The 15,913-nt window shown below is 53.3% G+C and overlaps 5 protein-coding genes across 5 annotated transcripts; 4 read left to right on the forward strand and 1 right to left on the reverse strand.

The window, feature by feature from the left end:
- Window positions 1-208: 208 nt before the first annotated feature.
- Window positions 209-2,326, forward strand: UCRPA7_8531 (putative fungal specific transcription protein; the record flags this gene model as incomplete). Its single annotated transcript, XM_007921043.1, has 3 exons — window positions 209-243; window positions 820-1,515; window positions 1,639-2,326. The coding sequence occupies 3 exons, from the start codon at window positions 209-211 to the stop codon at window positions 2,324-2,326; spliced, it is 1,419 nt and encodes a 472-aa protein (XP_007919234.1).
- An 822-nt stretch (window positions 2,327-3,148) lies between these two features.
- Window positions 3,149-4,956, forward strand: UCRPA7_8532 (putative cyclopropane-fatty-acyl-phospholipid synthase protein; the record flags this gene model as incomplete). Its single annotated transcript, XM_007921044.1, has 5 exons — window positions 3,149-3,268; window positions 3,355-3,841; window positions 3,899-4,538; window positions 4,594-4,702; window positions 4,768-4,956. 5 exons carry the CDS (start codon window positions 3,149-3,151, stop codon window positions 4,954-4,956), a joined length of 1,545 nt encoding a protein of 514 aa, XP_007919235.1.
- A 1,361-nt stretch (window positions 4,957-6,317) lies between these two features.
- UCRPA7_8533 (putative flavin-binding monooxygenase-like family protein) lies at window positions 6,318-8,162 on the forward strand (the record flags this gene model as incomplete). The annotated part of the gene is made up of 4 exons (XM_007921045.1): window positions 6,318-6,527; window positions 6,585-6,615; window positions 6,675-7,099; window positions 7,152-8,162. The coding sequence occupies 4 exons, from the start codon at window positions 6,318-6,320 to the stop codon at window positions 8,160-8,162; spliced, it is 1,677 nt and encodes a 558-aa protein (XP_007919236.1).
- A 2,482-nt stretch (window positions 8,163-10,644) lies between these two features.
- UCRPA7_8534 (putative nad dependent epimerase dehydratase family protein) lies at window positions 10,645-11,901 on the forward strand (the record flags this gene model as incomplete). The annotated part of the gene is made up of 4 exons (XM_007921046.1): window positions 10,645-10,661; window positions 10,720-10,925; window positions 11,101-11,567; window positions 11,641-11,901. The coding sequence occupies 4 exons, from the start codon at window positions 10,645-10,647 to the stop codon at window positions 11,899-11,901; spliced, it is 951 nt and encodes a 316-aa protein (XP_007919237.1).
- Window positions 11,902-14,388: 2,487 nt separating this feature from the next.
- UCRPA7_8535 (putative carbohydrate esterase family 15 protein) lies at window positions 14,389-15,628 on the reverse strand (the record flags this gene model as incomplete). Its single annotated transcript, XM_007921047.1, has 3 exons — window positions 14,389-14,527; window positions 14,591-15,104; window positions 15,154-15,628. The coding sequence occupies 3 exons, from the start codon at window positions 15,626-15,628 to the stop codon at window positions 14,389-14,391; spliced, it is 1,128 nt and encodes a 375-aa protein (XP_007919238.1).
- Between the last annotated feature and the right edge of the window lie 285 nt (window positions 15,629-15,913).

Genomic DNA, 15,913 nt, shown 5'->3' on the forward strand with positions numbered 1-15,913 from the left:
ACAGGATCATCATTCAAAGTCGTAGATTTGGTCCCCCGAACTGTGCAGAACCGAAGTTACCGTGAGGGTCTGAGGGTTCTGTAATTCACTAGAAACACGAACGCCACATTGTATAGATACTGCCAAAACCTTGGCTTGCCGCTTGAGGTTCACCAAGTGACGCGAGGCCTGGCACCCGAAGTAAACGCGACCGGCTTAGTGCTACGCGATGGTCCGGACAACGATTGCATGTGCACGGTGCCGGTATGTTCTCATGTATTCTAGAGTTTGTATCCATTCGACTGACGGGCCAACTTCGTAGAAGGCTGAAAGTGAAGTGCAACCACGAAGGAGTAGCCCCTTGCCGCAACTGCTGCAAGCGAGGACCACCCGACTCTTCAGTCTGTGTGCTAAGCGGCCCTGTGCTTAAAAATGGCACAGTATTGTAAGTACAGCAGTATCGAAATCTCCGGTGGCAGAATTAAGTATCCTGAGACGTGTCAACTCAAGGAACAAGGGCCTAACGGCACCTGGATGGTCTAGTCAGCCACCGACCAGCTCTAGCCCATCATCGTCGAGCACGGTGGTAGACAGCGAAGATAACATCTTTTGCCGCCTTACTATCCCTATCGTCCTGCAGGCAGCTACTGCCTTCTGCCGGAAGTTTCCTGAATTTAGATTTCTTCATCTTCCCTCATTTACGAAAGCAGTACGGCAACATGCAACATCGAATCCACACAATAGGGAGGAGTGTCTCCCGAGATCAAAACTGCAATTACTTTGTGCCTCAATACTTGCTCTATGCGGTAGATACATTAAGTCAAACCTACCCGCCGATAGGTATGCGAGCTATGTCCGTGAGAACATCCAAATTATCGATGGGCCGGACATCTACACCGCGCAAACACTTGTTGTCATGTCCGTCTACGAGTGGAGTACCGCCAACGCCTACCGAGGGTGGATGTTCAGCGGGATGGCAGCTCGGATGATGCACTCAATCTTGGTTTTGGTCAAGCCCGGTCAGCTTACTGCGATTGAGCGTGAAGTCCACAGCCGTAGCATCTGGAGCTGCTATGTCTTGGACAGATTGATTTTCTGCGGCCGGTCTGTTCCATTCGATCTGGCGGCATATGGGCTGCAGCGCCTGCAGATTGACTGGCCCATTGGTGAGCAGGACTTTGCCTTTGCTCAACAGTCTAGCGACCATCGCCATGCAAACGACGAGAGAGAGCATCTTCTCGAGGGAATGAAGGGCGATATCGATCACTACTATGATGTTCTCGTCAGGGGCTTCGATATCTGGGCGAGAATACTCAATTGGGTCTTGGCTGGAGGACGGCGGCTTCCTGGAATGTCGGATCCTGAGAACTGCCCTTGGCTAAAGACTTCAGCCTGGGGGATGATGTACGATGAGATATCGAGGTGGAGAGAGGCCCAGGACGTGCGGTTGCGGTATCCGGAAACGGGTGTTGAGGGTCATGCCGTCTTGGGTCAAGCAGAGGCGTTTGCCTACGTGAATCTCATCTACTACATATGGTATGCGCCTTCTCGGGGTGATGAGAAACTACAAGGCTAACGATACATACTTAGTATCTTATTTCTGGGCAGGGAATGGATCCCTTTTCTCCCATCCCCGGAGTCGACACCAGTTGGGCCTAGCGATCCGCCTTTCTTGCCGAGCGAAGCACCACCAGGCTACTGGAATGATATAGTCGGTCAAATGAGCGACTCAGCTGTCCAGATTGTGAAGCTCTTAGAAGACCTCGAACAAGCCGACGCCTCTCTTCTCACACCATTTGCTGGGTATTGCAGTTTCTCTGCCGCTACAATCAACATCTACATCAACTGCTATCCTAGATATAACCTGGGACGAAGCCCCGACTCCGCGGCGACTCTCGCAGTGAACATGGCCTTTCTCGACCGCCTGCGAAAAGTCTTACCCATGGGCGAGGGCTGGTGGACCACGATCTGGCACTGCCAGACACTCTATCAGCGCGCCAGCCAGAACCACAACAGCTTCCGGGGCAAGACTCGATTTGACTTCATAGCCTTGGAGAAGTCGATGCAGGACTGCGGTGCCAACCCCCCGACGGAGACGGACTACCTGCTGCAGACTGCCGACAAGCCAACGGCTGACCCAACGCCCGACCACGTCACCGAGGCGGCAATCAGCCTGCAGGAGCTGTCTGGCTCTCACGCTCCAGCTTCGCAAGACATCTTGAGCCCTGGAGGACCCTGGACCAATGAATGGAACCAGATGTGGCCGCTGTGGGGGGAGAACCAGCATGTCCCCTTTGCATTGGAGGGGATCCCATTTGATTACAACATGAACATTCTAGACGCTTAGCCAGGATCTCAGAGGCGGGTGCGCCGCGTATGGTTTGGAGCACAGGCGTTTCGAGGGTAGACTTGGAAGGGCAGAATTCGTCGTGTCGCCATCGAGGTGGATGCCTTCGAGTTCATGGATCGGGCCCGGAGATTTAGAAGATGTCCGGGGCCAGATGAGGAGTATTTCCCTCGGTAGCAACTAATACATGCGCCTCTAACAGGCTCTCGCTCGTATCTCGACATCTGTGGCATGCTCCTCACTCCACAACGCCACAACGACGTTTCTGTGTGGCTTTGATGTGTACGCAAGCCACATGTGCATTGGGTGAAAGGCCACAAACTAGGTCAACTACTGTGGCGGTGCGAGATCGGTACAGTAGCTCGAGTACCTAGGTAGGTAGGTTGGTGTTGCTGAAACGCCGCTAGCATCGTTAGATCTTCAGGGGCTTACTACCGTTACCGTCCCTCATCAGGCCAGCGAGAGGAGAGAGCTCCAGCAGCTCGAGCAGCTACGCGTCATTCTTGGCGGGCTTGGCGGGGTGCTCAAAGCTCTCGAAGAGGGCCCGAGCTTCGCCGGCGGCCCACGAACTGTGGGAAGTGGACCCAGGGAGCTTGACCGCCACAACAGGCCACACAGCACACACCTTTTGGACCAGGGGGGGGGAAAATTAGGAATCTCTCCTCCACCTAATTCATTCGCCGTCTATCACGGACTTCTATTTATTCCTCCTCCATATACCGGTATAACGACTGATCAATTGACTGCTCGAGCCATTGGTCATTGACGCCTGCTCAGGCTTCTCTCGACGCACTCAATCCCTCTCCCTCAGCCATCGTCATCATGGCGGACGGCATCAAGAAAGCCCCCTTCACCGAGGATGACATTGACTTCATCCAGACCCCGCCCGTCCAGCCTCCCACGTTCGAGACGGGCGTCGACTGCGGTGTCAAGATCACGGCGGTGAGCATCCCATCCAGATCCGATCCAATATGCCTCTGTTCCGGTATCAATTGACCCCGTAACTGACTCTATGCTTGTGCTTCAAGTCTCCCGCTATCAAGAACGCTCCTCTGCCCGCCGATGGCCCTGGAAGCGAGAGCTTCTCCAACATTGCCCTTTTCACCATCCTCCTCGGCGTGCCAGTCTACCTCGCATGGAAGATCGGCGGTGGCTTCAAGACGACAATCTTCTTCTTCATCCTCACCCTCGTCCCGCTTCTCGTCGCCTTCTGGTGGGTGGCCTCGAACTACAGCCCCCGCCTCAACGAAAAAGTCAAGCTGCCCGGCCGGCCCATTGAGCACTACCTCACCTTTAAGAAGGATGCGGACAAGGCTAGATACTGGGGCAAGCACAAGATCCCCATGACCACCTTCTTGGAAATGTACTTTGACGGCGATGTCGACTTCAATGGCGACTGCCTCGACATCCTCGAGTATCGCCATGATTGGGCTACCTTCAATATCACCTGGGACCTCTTCCGCTTCATCTTGTTCACTTTTGCTCCCGATGTCATCATGCACAGTCGCCAGCAAGGTTCGTTCTGACTCTTGCCTTATCTTCCCACTCGCGCACAACTAACAAGCTGTCAAGATGAGGACCAGGTCCGTGACAACTACGACCGCGGCAACGACTTCTACGCTTGGTTCCTTGGCCCGCGCATGATCTACACCTCCGGCCTCATCTCCGACCCTACCCGTGAAGAGACTCTGGAAGAGCTACAGGACAACAAGCTGGCAGTTGTCTGCCAGAAGATTGGTCTCAAGGAGGGCGAGACTCTGCTGGACATTGGCTGCGGTTGGGGTACCCTAACCAAGTTCGCCAGTCTGAACTACGGTGCCAAGGTGACCGGCGTCACCCTCGCCCGCGAGCAGGTCGCCTGGGGCAATCACGCTCTGCGCAAGGCCGGTGTGCCCGAGGAGCAGAGCAACCTCATTGTGTCCGACTACCGTGATATCCCCGACGACAAGAAGTGGGACAAGATCACCGCCCTCGAGATGGCCGAGCACGTCGGTATCCGCAAGCTTAGCTCTTTCTTCAAGCAGCTCTATGACCTCCTCGAGGACGATGGTGTGTGCTATATCCAGGTGTCTGGTCTGCGAAAGGCGTGGCAGTACGAGGATTTCATCTGGGGTTTGTTCATGACCAAGTACATCTTCCCCGGTGCTGACGCCTCCACCCCTCTGGGACCGTACGTTGGTTGCATGGAGGCTGCTGGATGGGAGGTCAAGAGGTAGAAAGACCCTATTTCCAGGATCGTGACTTGCCGTAGGCTGACTGGTTACTAGCGTTGACACGGTTGGTGTCCACTACTCTGCCACTCTTTGGCGCTGGTACAGAAACTGGCTCGGCAACGCCGACAAGGTCAAGGCCAAGTATGGCACCAGATGGTTCCGGGTACGTTTTCTTGCCTCTTTATCTCCTTCCGTAGGTACGAGTTATTGCTGACTGATGGCTCATAGATCTGGGAGTACTTCCTGGCTTATTCCACCATTGCTTCTCGCCAGGGCACCGCGACGTGCTTCCAGTTTGTCTTGGTCAAGAACCTCAACTCGACTCACCGTGTCGACGGCATCCCAACGCAGTTCGGGCTCTCTGGCGCTCTCCAGGCTGCCAAGGCTAACGGCAAGGCCCGCCTGCCCACGAACTGAGCGCCGCCAGGCCAGGGTAATCGGTGAGCGAGCGAAGCTTACTCTGCGCTCATGTTGCGCGTCAAGGGCTTAGCGGTGGACCGCGCCGTCGGCACGGCTTCGGCCGGCGCGCATCGAATAGCCCACTATAGTGCGAGAAGAGGAGATGGAAGGGTGTTGATGTTCAAGCAAATGGTGTTGTGTGCTCGAATGTAGTTGGAATTCTGGTGTGCATCGATGGGGCCGGTGCCGCATTTGGTCCCATGTCCGTTTTAGACTATTAGACTGTCGATATATATCATCGCGCGCCACGGGGGAAGACCCTTTTGGCGCGTGTTTAATCTGTCGAGGCTCGAGTTGTCTCGTAGTAAATAGGAATCAATCCATGTTGATACCCTATAAAAAGGCATACATACATACCTACATTAACAGTGAACGTAAGTCGATAGCAGCGTAATCGGTGCCCGGCGAGAATAACTGCCCGAGGGAAAGCTGACATGTGCTGTCCTGATACTGCCACGTTTCTGGTGAGCGCCGACGCAGGTCTTATTCTTGTACGCGAACCCATCACCGCGCCTATCTCCTCCCGGCCGCCGTGACGACGAGTCTAACGCTGCAGAGTACGACGACCTCCAAGCCGGATCTCGTGTCAGCACTAAGGATCCAGCACCCTAGAAGGGTAGAGCTGTTGTGGAGACTGCTATTTAGCTCTTACAGCATAGTTCTGACTGCGGCCGTCCTCTCGGGCACATTGGCGTATGGCGATTCGCTAGGGACGGAGCAGCGTATAGCTACGTAATCAACGGCGATGCTTTGGTCAGATTTCAATGAACATATGCTCTAGTACCTTTAAGCTGAAACATTTGAACTACTTGTTCACGACGAGATACATGATAGTTGAGGTTTTGAATCCGAGACGCTCGGTCTCGCCCTGCGCTAAGTTGAATGTCGCCCAGTGCCAGACTCTGATCCAGGCCTCCGCAAACTACTGCATATGATCGCCCTGTAAGGCAAACAGATAGCTGAATAATCCTGTATCATTCGGCAAATGCCATATACGTGCCCCCCGTCCTAAAGGAAGCCAGCAATCCTGCAGGAAGATTGCCTTTGGCGCCAGGTCAGCACGATCTATGCCCCATTCGCTGCACTGGAACGGCCGCTAAATCCTTCTGAACCAACGGCGTGCGGCGAGGTAGGCGGCGCGGGCTTGGGTAAGGTAGATAGATACGCCTCGTCCGCACCCAGCCAACAAGGAAACTTAAAAGACATGACGTGGGAGTTTCTTTGCGAGCTGGGATTAGACTTTTTGTACATATATTACGTACTGGCGAGATTCACACGAAGCTGTCTCCCGAGATTGTGGTTGAACGACATACGCAGTGATGGCATCGACGGTACAAGGCTTGGGCAAGGACGTCTGTGTTGTTGGTACGGGCGTGCTGGGACTCTTGGCGATCAAAAACCTCAAGGAGCAGGGGCTTGAGCCTACCGCACTCGAGCGCAATGACTTCATTGCTGGCAATTGGCATGTTTCGGACAGAGATCAGACCTCGGTGGTCGAGGCGACGACTCTAAATACCTCCACACAAGTGGTATGCATCGCATGTTCTGGCTTCGTAGACAGAACACGGCGCTAACAATATCTCAAGTCATGCTTCACAGATTTCCCGTACCCCAAAGGTTAGTATGGTGTTCGAAAGTTGTGTCGTTACAAGAATGTTATCTGATGCGCCCTTCAGATTATCCTACCTTTGCTCCGGCGAAGAAAGTAGAAGCATATCTCCAGTCCTACGCTAAACATTTCGACTTATATCCGCACATCGAGTTCTCAAAAGAGGTCATCAGCATCGACAGAGATCACAGCACTGGGAAATGGGTAGTAATAACCAAGGATGCCAAATCCGGTGCCGAGGAGAGCAGGACCTTCTCGCGTGTCGTTGTCGCCACGGGCATCCTCAACGTGCCAAACATGCCCAAAGTGAAAGGCATGGAGAAGTTCGAGGGCGAGGTGGTACACTCACGTCAGTTTAAGAATCCGTCCAAGTATGCTGGCAAAAACGTGCTTGTTGTTGGAATTGGTGCTACTGGAGCAGACACTCTCTCGTTCCTGAAGAAGGCCGGCGCAGGCAAGGTCTATCTTAGTCACAGAGGGCAGTACTTCTTGGTAAGCCTCATCACTATCTATGCTTGGCGTACTGGTTCTAATCTAGGAATAGCTACCACGATGGCTTGATGGGAAAGCATTCGACCACCAAATGAACCGGAGGGCTCTCACGATTATGCGTACCGTCAGTACCTATGCGCCACGGGCATGTGCCACGCTCATGAGCAACATGATGGTCGCCGCGCGCAAGAAGGCATTCCCCTGGCTATCTCAACATCCATCGTTCCTGGCTCCACGACCCAGTGAGAGCGTCCTTCACCGAGTCCCTGTTTTCTCCGACGACCTCGCAGAACACCTTCGTGATGGCGGTGTGGAGGCGGTCACCGGCATCCAGGAAGTATCCGGCCCGCGATCAGTCACGCTGACAGACGGAAAGGTCCTCGAAGATATTGACGCAATAATCTTCTGCTCTGGCTACGAATACGACTTCTCCATCATGAAAGGTGCCGGAAACCCCGTCGACCCGACCAAGGCCCCTGACGGCTACAAGAAGATCACATCCGCAAAGTACTATAACCCACACAGCCCGTTCCCCCGTTTGTACCGGGGCATCCTGTCTGAGCAATATCCAGAGTCCTTGGCTTTCCTAGGACATGCTCTCATCATGGGACCGCCGTTCGTGATGTACGACTTGTTCACCATGGCTCTCGCCAGTACCTGGACCGGTGGCTACCCCCTGGAGTCAAAAGAAGCCATGGCAAAAGACATCAACATCCAATACGACTTTGTGTGCGACACCATGCAGCGCGGCCCAGTCCCCCACCCTGGCTTCCGCATGATTGCCAACCCGACGTTCGAGTGGATGAATCAAGCCGCAGGGACAGGTGTTACGGACCGGGTAGCGTGCTGGAGTGCCGCGGCCTGGAAGCTGTGGTGGAGTGACAGGCGTTTCTACAACCTGTTGATGGATGGCATCGACTCGCCTGCCATATATCGATTATTTGACACAGGCAGGGGGCGCAAGCCGTGGAGTGGCGCCAGGGCTCAGATCGAGCAAGTCAACGAGACGGTGAAGGCGATGGGGGAGAAGTGGAAGAAAGAGCAGGCTACAAAGCAGCCTTGAGAACCGGCGTTGGCTCGAAGTCCTCCTATATTTGACCTATGAGGCGGTTAGGCCCGGGTGGGGTCGCGAACATTAGGAGTAATTGAAATGCTAGAGAAGCCTGTATATAGGTCGCGCTACTCGTAGGGTGTGCAAGTCTCAAACGTTTTACTTATAACTTGATTGTGTATTATTTGGCGGGTGCATTGCGGATCTCCTCTATTTGTCTTGGCTACACTCGTCGGCAGATAGCCAAAGTCCACGCTAATCTGCGTTGGAAGATGCCGAAGCATATCTTCAAAGGGAAGAATAAAGGTTACATAGGCAACCTAATGCTCTAGAATATCATTATCTTATTGGACTAATAGCTGCGATAGTTGCTCCCATCTCCACCGCGATGCGCAGAATATATCATCGCACTGCGCAACATGGCGGAGCTCATCGTCCTCTAAAGCCCTCCAAGACTCAGGATGAAGCTTAGATGCCCAGCATGCTCGTCGCGAACGTCCATGACGGTTTTAGGTAGGGTTGGTTCATAGGTCTCCCTCAGAGCGCGTATCGTGACAGTAACAGCCGAGCCAGAGCGACCCCAGGTATAACTAGCATCGCAAACGCTGCATGCATAGATGTGTTGACGAAATAAATATGTTGGCAGGAAATATCCAGCTCGGCCCCGTAATTCGGCGGCGGTACAGTGGCAGCAGAACATCTTGAGACCGGTACAACGATGATTAATCAATCGCAAGCTGTTGAAGCAAGCGCAGCGGTTCGAGCAGAATGGTAGTAGCAGCTGTCCGTCATCGACTGTGACATGTGGACATAGCAATTTCCTCAGTGTATGTGCATTTGCTATCAGTGATTCCTGTAAGAAGGCCCGGGTCACAGGAGTCTGGTGGTGAAGCTTGAACAAGAGGATTGTTGCTTGAGAAATGATCCCTGGAGGGCGGTCTTTGTGGAAGAAAATATTAATTTGAGGCTTTCCATGTAGTTTGAGCTCGGAATCGCACGGGTCTTCCCATGAGTGTTTCCAGCATGTCGGCATAGTCGGTATGGCTCCTTAGGCGAGGGGGTGGGTTTCAGATCCTTGGACTACCTGTAATCTATGGACTCGTGATTGCAGATCTGTGCCTTTCCTTCGGCCAAAACACAGATTCGTGTCACCGGGGACGCCGCTCTCTGCTGTGATGAGAATACGGGACGCTTGTGAAACTCGTTGCAGTGGGAGCACCAAAGAGTACTCTGTAGCGCCTTCATAGCGTTTTCCTATCTCCCATCCTCTCGGAAGCTGAGACAGCCATCACAGAATCGGTCGCGATCTAAGAGATTACGGTCTGGCACCACAAGTCGAGGCCAAGGGTCAACATTGCAGAATGGGAACGAAGGTTCAAATCCCCATCTCGGCGTCCTGCAGTCCAGTGCCGGACTAAACATGATTTTCATGAATATTCCACAGCTGCGCTGGGCAATGCCTCTTGTTGCATTATCTAAGTTGCCCAGAATCTGCAATATGAGCTCCTCGGGCAGTCGGTAGAATGCGCAATGTGTAGAGTTGCAACGCCGAGCCGATACCCATAATGGTTCGTGTTCGCCTACGTCACAGGTGCGGTACGACGATGTGCACGACTCTTTGACTCGAAGCGACCAATGGTGAAGTTTAGCCCAGATAGTAGTGACTAGTTGAGTTTGTATTGCGTTGTCTGGAGCTCGACGACTGCTGCGATATCGTAATAGCACTGTCTCTTAACGGCTGGGCACCCAGACATGGCAATATAGCGAGCTGGATGAAGCACATAGGGAAGACATCCAAGAAGCTTGATGTACTCAATGACTCTCGGGCAGGCCTAAGGAGTTTTGCCTAGTGGGAGTACGGTAGACTTCACAAAGGCCATGGTTGAGGCTGTCACACTTAACTAGAGTTGCAAGGTAGATAAGGTTTACACAAAGCTTCTCCCTGGATATTGAGGCTCATTACTGAGGACATCCTGTTAAGGAAATTAAGACTACAACTGCGCGAGTCAATACCTTATATAGTTGAGGTTATGAAAGCTATAGTATTGTCTTTACTATTGTTGAGAGCCTTTAAGCTCTTGAGTTATCAAATTGCCTTCTTTAATATGTTAAATTGATGCCTTGAGTAGTCAAGTTAGAATCTTTGCATCTCTCTTCATATCTTACTCAAGCTTGAGAAACTACTTGACTTATATGAACTATAGTCCATACGGCGCGGCTGTGTCGTTTTAGCTCGCTGAGATGGCGCAAGAAGCTGATCGGCGTGTCTGCGGTTACCTGCCCACCCCACAGCAACAACACCAATTGGGTGATGCATCTCCTGATTTAGTGCCGTTTTGAGATGGCAAGTCATAGCGAACCAATTATTGGGCTGATTATGTACGCCGAACCCGGACAGCTCTGTCAAGCTATAAGAGAATTAACCGTGCTGCGTCATTGCAAGTTGTTCTCAATTTGTAGAGTTTTGCTCCAAAGAAGAGGCGACACTGTGAAGATGGTCAAGATATTCTTGTTGGTCTAGGTCTCTATAAATCTAGTGATGAGAGAATTGAACGCTGACTTTCTTCAGAACTGGGGCTTCAGGCTATATTGGAGGCGATGTCCTTCGCGGTCTAGCTGGAAAACACCCTGAATATGAGATCTCAGCTCTGAACAGAGACCCCGCGAAGGCTTCTCAGATACTGGAACAGTTCCCAAGCGTGAAGATTGTTTCAGGTGACCTGGATGATGTCTCCTTGTTGGAAAGCGAGGTCGCAGAAGCCGACATCGTTCTCCGTGAGTAGCTCATGCCAATGGACAAATAATACAAGCTCACAGAACTCGTAGACTTGGCACAGAACCGCCACATCCCAAGCGTCGAGGCAATCCATCGCGGTCTCTCCAAGCGGACCAACACAGGCACGCAATCATCGTCTCGCAAGACCCGCCGTAGTGCTTACCTTCCATATAGTATACTGGGTGCAAGTCTCCGGCGCAAGCGCGCTGGCCACGCCCGAGATTGCAAGCGAGACGTTCGGCGAGCCGAGCGACAAGACGTACAACGACCTCGACGGCGTCGAGGAGATCAAGGCGCTGATCCAGGAGTACCCCAGCCGCGCGGTGGACAACTACATGCTGAAGGTGGCCGCCTCGTCGCCGCAGGTGCGCACCGCGGTTGTCTTTCCGCCCATCATCTACGGTGTGGGCGGCGGGCCATGTCACCAGCGCAGCGTACAGGTGCCTGAGCTGGCACGCTTCACTATCGAGCGAGGCAAGGGGGCGCAGGTCGGCCGCGGGCTGAATCGGTGGGCGAATGTACATATTCACGATCTATCGGATCTGTTTGCCTTGCTGGTAGAGAAAGCTGTCCAGGGAGGCGATGAAGGAAAGGTGTGGAATTCAAATGGGATTTACTTCTGTGGATCTGGCGGCGAGATGGTAGGTCTCACTCCCTCTTCTGACCTTTGAAAACTTTTAGACACGGCTCAACTAACGAATGTTATCTGAAAAGACGTTTGGTGAGATCTCAGAAGAGGTTGCCAAGTCGGCTTATGAACAGGGACTGGTGAAAACTGCGGCGATTGACCAGCTCAAACCCGGCGAGGCGGATGCTATATTCTTGCACGCCTCGGTAATGCTTGGCACGAATGCGCGCTGCGAGGGCACGCGGGCGAAGGAAGTACTCGGGTGGAAGCCACAGCAAGGGGGCTTGCGGGCTGAAATACCCAAGATCGTGTCTCAAGAAGCAGATGCCCTCAAGGCTAAGAAGTAGAGCGAATGTTATGGACCACCACCTGTCGATCGTGAGGTTTAGGTAGTAGAGCCTGTCCATTATGGCGAGTGCACGTAGCATCTGCAATTGGTGAAAAGCAGGATCATGGAACCAAAGTTATTAATGCCATTACGTCGACCGTACATATAAGACCACATTCTAGAGTCACAAATATCCGACCTATGCTCTCTGACCTGAACTCCAAGATATGCTGGGTCACTTGCCGTTTTCAAGTGAATGCCACGCCCTCTAACTGCTCATGAGCGCAACCAGTAGATCTATGCAAAAGCGCCAACAAGAGCCATCAGTCCTGCACCACTCATCAAAGCGAGGAACGCGTTCCTTCGCTTCTTCCCGTGCAGCGTCTTGTAGCTTTTCTCCGTTAGGAAATCCTCCGACAGAAGCTGCACCAGTCCAGCGAACAGAAGGAGTCCGCTTGATATCGCGTTCATGAAGCCCACCATTAGCAGACCCGTCTGGCTCATGGGATCGTAGAAGTTGTGTATGACAAGGCCAATAGCCTGGCCAATGGGTGTCGTGGTTCCGTATGCAAGGACCATTAGCCATGGCCGAGGAGACGACTTTGGGAAGTGGATTGCTGCGATACGTGAACCTAGAGCCAGCCCCTCAAATGTCTGATGGAATGCGATAGCAACGAGGAACACCACGAAAGGCGGCCCGGTTGCAACCGAGATGGCCATGCCAATGAAAACACTGTGGAACAAGATGCCTGCTTCGAGAAGCAAGCATTGAAGCAGTAGTCTTTTCTGCTCTTCAGCATTCGGGATATGGGGGACTGAATGTCCGGACGGGCCATTCTTCGGCGCTGCGGAAGGGTTGGTCAACCGTCTCCGGTCTTCGATCGGGTCATGTATTGGAGCAGGGTCGAGTTCGTCTAGATTCAATTCAAGATCGAGTGACTCGCGGTCGTCATCATCGTCAAAATCCTTCCCTCGACCGCTTCCATTGAGAAGGCTGGTCTTGCCATTCGATTGCGTGGTCGGCGTCGATTCTGGCAAGGGAGATACGCCGGCCATCAAGCCCTCGGATGCTCCGATATCTTCCAGCGCAATATCTCGAGGGCGGTGATCTGGTCCACGTCTAGCGCTGAAGCTGGGCCCAGACGAGCTATTGAAGCCATGGTCCTCGCCATGCTCGCTATCGTCCTCGTCTTCCCATAGATCGTGCGAGTGGGAATGCCCAGCACCCCGCGTTGTCAGCCATGACTCTAGGACCACCACGACTAGGGCTGAGATCATTGCGACGGCGCCGGCCATGGGCTTGTATCCTTGACTGAAGACATACGGTAGGCATGGGTCGGTAAGGGAGGTGAAAGCCGTCGGGAGGAGGTGGACAAATGCGGTCGCAATGAGGACGCCGGTGCCGAAATGTTGACATAAGAAGACGATGTTCTTCTGTCTCTTGCTGCTCTTTGATCTAGTCGAGAAGAGAGGGAACCCGCATGCTGTATCCCCGGAGATAGGTTAGCCCTGCGACAACATGGGTCAGGAAGTGTACGAGATGCATACCCAGCGTGCTCAATGTCAGGATCAACACCAGCGCGAGCACATGCGCCGAGGTGTCGTAGGATCCTTTCTTGCCTGAACCGCATTCTGGCCGTTCTTGATCGTCGTCGCGTCTGGACAGCTCCGCAAGGAGGAGCTCGGTGGGAATGGAAGACCACGAGATGCCTGTTGTCGAGGGAAGGGAGCTTCGAGATTAGCCGATGCCGCTGCCAAGCTCCGCCGGCATTGACGGAATAGAGGGAATTCATTGTGTGAATGCATGTATGGACGGAATAGCTACTGACCTCTTGCCTGCTGTTGACTGGGTTCCTCCATCATCATGCTGCGCTCTTGAGGCTATCATCAACTTGGGGCCTCGGGGCAGACTGGACCATGGCTCTCTGAGAAGAGTTGAGTGTGTCCTTTGGAGATTTGAGCAAGATTGAGTCGATCCCTTCCCTGGACATGGATGGCGCAGCGTCGCGAAACAGCGACTAACGCCTTGGGTTACTCCTTGCGGGGATAAGCTTTGGCTTCCAATTGCCAGCATGGCGGAACGGGTCTTTGTCCGCCAGCCGAGTAGAACACCCAAAACATTGCCAACTGCCCCACTACAGAATGCTCTTTGCAGTGCAATCCCTACTGCCCAAGAGGCTTATTTACCACTGGATCCGGCACGTGGACCTCTTTTGTCAACAGCAAGTCTTCCTATTCCACATATTCACCTTGAACTCTTAGCAGGTCCGTCTTATCATTTTTCTTTCTCTACAGATAGTACAGTGCCTCTCCGGTATCGCTGCTTTGGGATATAGCGACCGCCACGGAGGTGCATCCTGCAACGAAGTAAGAGGTAAGAGGATATTCTGGTTATGGCCAGTCTCGGCATGCTGTCTGCGTGGGGGTTTCATTCTTCACAAGTCTTTAGGCTATGTACAATGAATCTTCTTATACCTCTTCCTTCCATCTCCTTTCCTCGGGAGCTTCACGATGTTGCTTTCGGAACAGCCGTGGCCCAGGGGAAAGCTGTCGAGGTCGGCGATCCGTATGACCCGAGATTGTTGTAATCCTGCGTGATCGCCTTTCCTTGCAAGATCTTTTGCACATACGGTAGAACGGCCGTGCTGGGAAACTCAAAGTCAGCTCTGAGGTTTCTTGGACGGGAGCAAAGCATGATAGTCACTTACGATCCGCTCATATCGCAATGCGCTCCGCTCCTCACACTCATGGCGATCTTATCCCCTACGCCGAGCCAGTCATACACCACCTTCGCAGCCGGATACACAATGACGGCTGTTGCTTTACTGTTCGTGAACTGGTCGCCCGTGCCCTGGTCTATCACAATGGCTCTGGGCGCAATGGCAGCCACAATGGTGTGGGCATCGTATGGCAAGTTCTCGGCATGGTTGACGAACTTGCCCATGACGCTGTTGGTCCACCAGCCAGCCCCTGACTTGGAGTTCTCCAAGTTCTCGCCTTGTCCGCTCATCGAGTAGTAGCGATACGGCCCCGTGCCCTGGACGCCTGCGGACATGGGCATCGTCAATGTGATGCGCTTGTCAAAGAGACCTGCCGCCAGAGCTCCCTTGCCAAGACGTGAGCAGCCCGTTACGCCAACTTTGGTCGGGTCAATCTCAGGAACTGTCATGTTCAGTGCATCGAGAGTACGATGGAAACCCCATGCCCATGCGGTCAGAACCCCTATGACTTGTCAGCCGGAAGGCTACCGAGCTTATGAGAGCGGACTTACCAATGTCTCGGCCCTTGTAGACGTCCCAGAACGCACCCGTCTTGCTGTTGCTATCAGCAGCTACGCTGGTGTAATCAAAGCCGACGATTGCAATCCCAGAATTGAGGTATGGCTGGTTCTGCATGCCTCCAATGTTGATGACCACAGGCGCCGGCTTGTCCTTGCTCGCACCGCTCGGCAGCGTCAAGGTCGCCTTGAACTTGCCTGTCTTGCCGTCCGCTGTTACTGCAATGTTGATCGTGTTTCCGGACCGTGTTGCCTCGACCTTCTCCAGTGAGTGGTCGGGGTAGTATCCAAACTGATATTCCTGTAGCATCTTGACGATCTCGGGCTGCCGGCATTGGTACCACTCCCCCGGGGTCTGCACGCGCCCCTGGCCCTTGCCGGTCATGACGGCTTGAGCAAATGCCGACGCCGATTGGCTACCTGCGTTATTGTTTGTCGTGTACTGCAATGGCAAGAATGGATCCGGCATCGTTGACTGCTGCGGTAAGTCTGACCACATGGGGAATGGCGAGGGGACAGTGGCGCATGTTATTGCAGCTGTCGCGTTGCCGGACGGAGCTTGAGGACTGGGGAGAGCGTACGCTCCCTCTGCAATCAGCATTGCTCCAGATAGGGGTATTCTTGTAAGCCGCATTTTGATGATTAGGTCTAAATACCGGAAAGGAGTAAAGCTAGATAAAACAGAAATGACTGGACAGCTCTTAAACTTATAAAAATAATACATGCTGACCCGCAAAACCAACTTTGCAGCTAG

This window comes from Phaeoacremonium minimum, assembly GCF_000392275.1.
Source record: "Phaeoacremonium minimum UCRPA7 unplaced genomic scaffold PA7_03_scaffold_597, whole genome shotgun sequence".
Lineage (NCBI taxonomy): Eukaryota > Fungi > Ascomycota > Sordariomycetes > Togniniales > Togniniaceae > Phaeoacremonium > Phaeoacremonium minimum.